General features: G+C 38.9%; 1 protein-coding gene across 2 annotated transcripts; it reads right to left on the reverse strand.

The window, feature by feature from the left end:
* LOC107613156 (protein CASC3) lies at positions 250-4,811 on the reverse strand. 2 transcript variants are annotated; one of them, XR_002351715.1, is made up of 12 exons: positions 3,887-4,811; positions 3,690-3,792; positions 3,279-3,490; positions 2,339-3,183; positions 1,918-2,029; positions 1,630-1,752; positions 1,491-1,546; positions 1,356-1,401; positions 1,074-1,145; positions 900-975; positions 710-792; positions 250-624 (listed from the first exon to the last, which is right to left on the reverse strand). XR_002351715.1 is itself a non-coding variant. In XM_021108436.1 (10 exons), the coding sequence occupies exons 1-9, from the start codon at positions 4,417-4,419 to the stop codon at positions 1,118-1,120; spliced, it is 2,058 nt and encodes a 685-aa protein (XP_020964095.1). In that variant the 5' UTR covers positions 4,420-4,811; the 3' UTR covers positions 250-624; positions 1,074-1,117. The 2 variants fall into 2 exon arrangements, 1 of the variants encoding a protein (XP_020964095.1); XM_021108436.1 differs by lacking the exons at positions 710-792; positions 900-975.

Consider the following 5,485-nt stretch of genomic DNA (forward strand, 5'->3'; position numbering starts at 1 on the left):
CCAACGGCGGAAAATAAATTTATAATTTTAATTATTAATTGACAAACTTTTCAGTTTTTATTGCTTTGGAGGAAAGAAATTCTGGACGAGAATCAGAAAGTAGATGAATATTGAGGAATCAGGACTATTACCGTCATTTGACGTTTTAAAATAAGTCAAATAGTGACGTCATATTACGTTAGGTTCACTCACCGACACCGCAAATACTCAAGTAAAGCCAATTCTCAAAAGGGTAATTTAATAATTAACAAAAAAAACAAACTCATATTTAACAGCTAATACAGCATAACTCGGAAATTGGTTTCTCAGGTCTCAATAGCAAAACCATACAGTCAAAAACGGATACTTAGATATAAAAGAGAAGAGAAAAAAAAATGGAAAATATTATAAAAATGTCTCCGTGGACCTAGATAATTTAACCCACAATTCGAGATAGCAGATAAATATAAAAAAGAAGCCCATTAACATGAGAAATCTTATAACTCCCACAAGCAATCAGTTGCTGCAAATAAAATATCGTTTTCTTTGGACATATGCATGGTTGTAGTAGTAGTTGTAGAGAGGCCACAGCATATGTTATCTTGTTATGCTTCACTAAAAAAGCAAGCAAACCGCAAGAAAAACCTGTAAACAAAGCAAACATGCATGCACTCAATGCAAGAATTATAATGATAGCGTGTGTAAGTTCAACTATGTTTGTGATTCTTACCGCACAATTACACAAGCAACTACCACCTGCCAAGCTGCAACAACTTCTTTAAATGGGAAACAGCATCAACAGGCGTTATAGAACTGGGCGCAGAATGCAAGCAAAAAACAAAGGTGCATGAGCAAATTAAAGCCCAAGTCAATGGTAAAGCAATTCAAATTCTAACTGGAGATATTCGTTTTGCAATTACCTAAAAAATCTTGAAACCTATTGCAGCCCAAAGTACTCCAGAGCAAACGCTGGAGAACAAAGGGCCTGATGGAGGCCTGTTGTTACACAAAATTACCAAGATTTAGAAAATTGCAATCATACAAGAAAACACAAACTTAAAAAAAAAAAAAAAATCTACAGGGAAGTAGCTCACCTTTATAGTCTTATTCAAACAAGTTGCATCGTATGTAAAATACTTCACTGTCCAAAATTCATCTCTGAGTATCTGCATAGAGCAAAGCCAACATAGATTAGCTTTTCCCCTCAAGATTGAGATGAAAACATTCATTTAGATATTGACCTCAGGCTAATTAAAAATCATCCCATACCCCAATAGTATGAACAGGAGTATTGTAACCCTACCCTAAAACCACCCCTAACACCCGAAGAAAATTCATGCATTAATAGAAGCAGAAGAATGAGACTAAAGACTTGCCTGCGGGGTTTATTCTGCCGCTGTCCAAACTCATCATTTACAGGCTCTGCAGACAGAGAAGTTACAAGTAATAAATTAACACCAGCAACCAAAGCAACAGGTAAACAAAGTCGGAGAGAAACGATGTTGTCTTACCAGCTCTCTGTGGTGGCTTCCACTCACTAGAAGCTTTATTAGCATCAGTTTCCTTGCTGCAAATATACAATAATTAAAACACAAATGATAAGAACCAGGTAAATGATTCCGCAATATGAAAGCAAATAATAATTCCAACCTTGAAGTAGCTGTTGCAGATGCCTGCCCTGACTGTCGACCATGATAGGCACCGTCAACAGTGAGATAGGGTGGACAGTATGTAGCCCCTAAAGCTCCTGCTGCACCGGCCAAAACAGGTAGCCTGAAACCAAAGAAGGAAGTAGTAAACAACTGTTCCACTAAAAATAGAAAGAGTAAACTGAAGGAAATAGAAAGTGAGAAGTGAAAACCAAAACAGTAAATTAGCAAATATACTAGTCCTTCAAAAATTTAAAAACGAATAAAATGCCAAAATTGATATCAGTACCATGTCATTTCAGAGTTTCCCAAACCATTAGGCTGAGCAACATATCCTGGGAATGCCATGCCAACAGCAGGGACTCCAATACCCCCAGGATGCTGGCCTCCAAACTGCATAACTGTGTCCAATCATAGCCCAATTGAAGTTAGAAACAAATAATGGTGGGTAGTTGGAAGAAAAAGACAGTGTAAAAGGAATCCAAAGGGAAAACATATAACAAAACCAATGGGATTCCAATAAATACAAAAGTACACAGCAAGAACACAGTATATAACAATTTCTCATCTGATGGATTAGTGATGTTATATAACATTTTAATACATAAGAAAGTCCCACTAAAACACCAAAATGAGAAACTGCAAAAAGAAGGCTGTATCAAACGTTCTAAATGAAAATGCAGTATGAAATAGCAACTAAATTAACAAACCTGGCAAGAAGGCTGGGAAGTTTGGATCTCCATGATTACCCCCCATATTTCCAGCAGCCCCCATAGCTCCACCATAAACGAAAGAGCCCCTTCCACTTCCCTGAGAACCCCCCCTTCCCTTCCCAACCAATGCACCTTTAGATTTACCTGATTCTGAAGTAGCGTCAATTTCTCCAGAATCCAACGAACTGATTGCCACAGATGTTTTTGGCGGAGATGAAGCTTGAGAACCGGTGCCAGGACGTTGACCAATCTGTGGAGCAGAGGCTTGCAAAGTGGTTGGAATTCGTGCTGGCGCATGATTCCTCTGGACAGTTGACTGGTGTTGTGTTGGAGCAAATTTGTTCACTTGATTATGTGCAATAGCAGGCTGAAAATTCATCTGTACTGGAATTGCCCCACCCCTCAATGGAGCCCTTGAGTGAGAAGATTGAGAAGCATTAACCCCAGATGATCCAGGAGGTACAGCATGCATACTGTTCAAGGACTTGCCAACAGACGGATTGATGGACTCTTCAATATACAGCTTATCCATACCTATAGTAGTATCAACAACATTCTTTCCACGAAGCAAAGAATTGTTTTGTTGAACTGAAACTCCCTCTTCCACAACTCCAGGACGACCACTCCTGCTTGTGCTGCCAGTTTGGACATCCCTTTTTGATGCCAGATTCATCTCTTTGTTGGATGAGCCTGAAGGGTAAAACGGGGGAGATGCGTAATTCAAATTCGAAGACACTTGTTTCTTAGCAGCAGGCACAGGATCTGATTCATAATTGGAGGTAGATCCAGCGGTTCTCCCTGAACTAGTATGTGAAGTTTTCTCAAAAGGCTTTGAAGAAGATCTTAGCAAAATAAACAAAACAATAATTAGAAAGTCTTGACATTTAAGCATACCATGACTCCAACCATTCTTATAAAATGCTAACGTGATACTCACTGTCTATTTTGCATCTGGGATGTTTGATCACCATTTTTCATGGCAGGCTCATACCGCCGTGGCCCTCTCCCTCGCACAACCGCTTTCGGAACCTGAGTTTGATTACCACTGTTTTCATACCCTTTCCTATTTCCTCGAGCATATCCTCCACGACCAACACCACGACTTTTACCCCGCCCTCCTCTATAGTTACCCCTAGAAAGCTTCCTTCCCTGGATTGTATACAGAATGCATTAAAAAAAAGTGTCACTGAAGAAAAAGGTAAAAATACTAGTATTAGATTTGTAGACGATGATAGTAACATATGGACCAGCTAGTTTGATTAACGGACTACAAAATCATGGACTAAATGATAAGTTCTAAATGTCAGAAGCTTGTAATTTCAGATATAAATGTCAGGAATATGATCACCTCCTTGTAGTGCCTTTCCTGAGAAGTAATCTCCTCATACTTATCGTGTCCCCATTTCCTATCATCTTTAGACTCCCACAGCCTCCTTCCACCGCGCATTCTCCTGAAAGGGAACAAAATGCATTATTATTTAACTGAGTTCTAAAGCACTACACAGTTGATGCTAAAACTCAAAAAGAGTTTTTGGGTGAATATACCTGTGGCGAGCACCAGCATTATCCCTGAAACGGTCATCGTGCATGTAAAACACTCCAGCTGTGGGCACCGCAAATGGCTCATTCTCCTTCTTCTCCTCGTCATCCTTGTTCCCTGATTCTCCTCCTTCTTCTTCATCCTCTTCTTCCAAATGGGGTTTCTCATCAGCACCATCAGAACCCTTTGGCATAGCCACTGAGCCATTCACACCCCCACCTTCATCAATGCCCCTCTCCTCCTCGTACACCTCGTCTTCTTCCTCCTCCTCATCCAATTCTTCTTCTTCAGCTTCTTCCTCGTCCAATTCCTCTTCTTCCTCCTCCTCATCGTAATCGGCCACTCCTCCCTCGCCGTCGGAAACATCGGAACAAATCACGCGGCGATCTGCACCCTTGGCTTCAGCTTCAAGTTCGGCTTCTGCTTCAGCGTCACCTTCATCGTCACTCGCCTCAACCCTCCTCCGCATTCCGAGGGCTCGTTTAGACTCCTCGGGATCACTCTCGTACTCAACATCTTCTTCGCCACCGCTGCCCATCAATGCCAAAACCTAAACCCCCCAAATTCAAACTTCGATCAAGCGCAACCAACCAAAACGCGCGTCACAGTAAAACTCAATGAAAAAGAAAACCAAAAAGCTTTCTGCTGCAAAGGCCAAAAACGAATGAGGCAAAATCGCAGCCAATTGGAAACCGAAACCGAAAACGATAAACAAAGTAGACGATTTGCGTAGAGAGGGAAAACGGGGAATTGAGGAAGGGAAGGTGAAGAAGATTATAGATTGAATTGAAGTCGGGTTGTAGAGGGGGCGAAACCCTAGATATTTTTTTTTGGGAGATTTTAGTGTGTCGTCTCCGCAATTGAAACTGAAGGATGAAGAAACAAAACAAAACAAAAAGAAAGAAGGGTCTAAAAAAAAGAATACAGGGTTGTGGTTTATTGGAGGAATTATCTTATTGTGAAGGGTATTTATGGGAATTCAATGGCGGTTGGGGATCTGACACGTGAAGTGATCAGGCCACAACACAAGGAGTAGAGAGTAGAGACTAGATATCTAACTACGTGCATCACATGCCTCTTTTTATACAGGTTTGCATATCTTTTTAATTATAATTTACAAGTTACAACTAGAAAAATATATAAATTACTTATCTTTTTATGATATAAGATAAGATATGATCTAATTTTACTCCATTTAATCAGTTTTTAACAGAATACCAAATTTTAATTATAGTTTGTTAAGAATAAAAGTAATTCGAGTTTTATAAATATTTATAGTGAACGAAAATATATTTGACCTTGGTGAGATTCAGTGTCAAACTCAATTAAATTTCAGCATTAATCAACAGATATATTGATCCAACCATATGGCGGGACATTTGAACTGTACACTGTACTGTTGATAAAAAAATTAATAATTCTATGTCTAATAAGATAAATTATTGATACAAATCTTATTACTTTTCAAACGATACACTTTATAGAAACCACTTTCATGTTTATACCCCAATTTAATTATTTTATATATCTTTATCTTGTGTATATATTATGCTAAACAAAAATATTACATTTATATAATTATTAATTAAAATATATGTAAATTA

This window comes from Arachis ipaensis, chromosome B08, assembly GCF_000816755.2.
Source record: "Arachis ipaensis cultivar K30076 chromosome B08, Araip1.1, whole genome shotgun sequence".
Classification (NCBI taxonomy): domain Eukaryota; kingdom Viridiplantae; phylum Streptophyta; class Magnoliopsida; order Fabales; family Fabaceae; genus Arachis; species Arachis ipaensis.

Bases quoted from the DNA above. Each gene is read 5' to 3' on its own strand.
- LOC107613156 (XM_021108436.1), bottom strand. From the start codon at position 4,419: ATGGGCAGCGGTGGCGAAGAAGATGTTGAGTACGAGAGTGATCCCGAG. The intron at 1,753-1,917 runs GTACTGATATCA...CTTTGGTTTCAG, and splicing joins GGAAACTCTGAAATGACATG to GCTACCTGTTTTGGCCGGTG. The intron at 1,547-1,629 runs GTTGGAATTATT...GTATATTTGCAG, and splicing joins TCTGCAACAGCTACTTCAAG to CAAGGAAACTGATGCTAATA.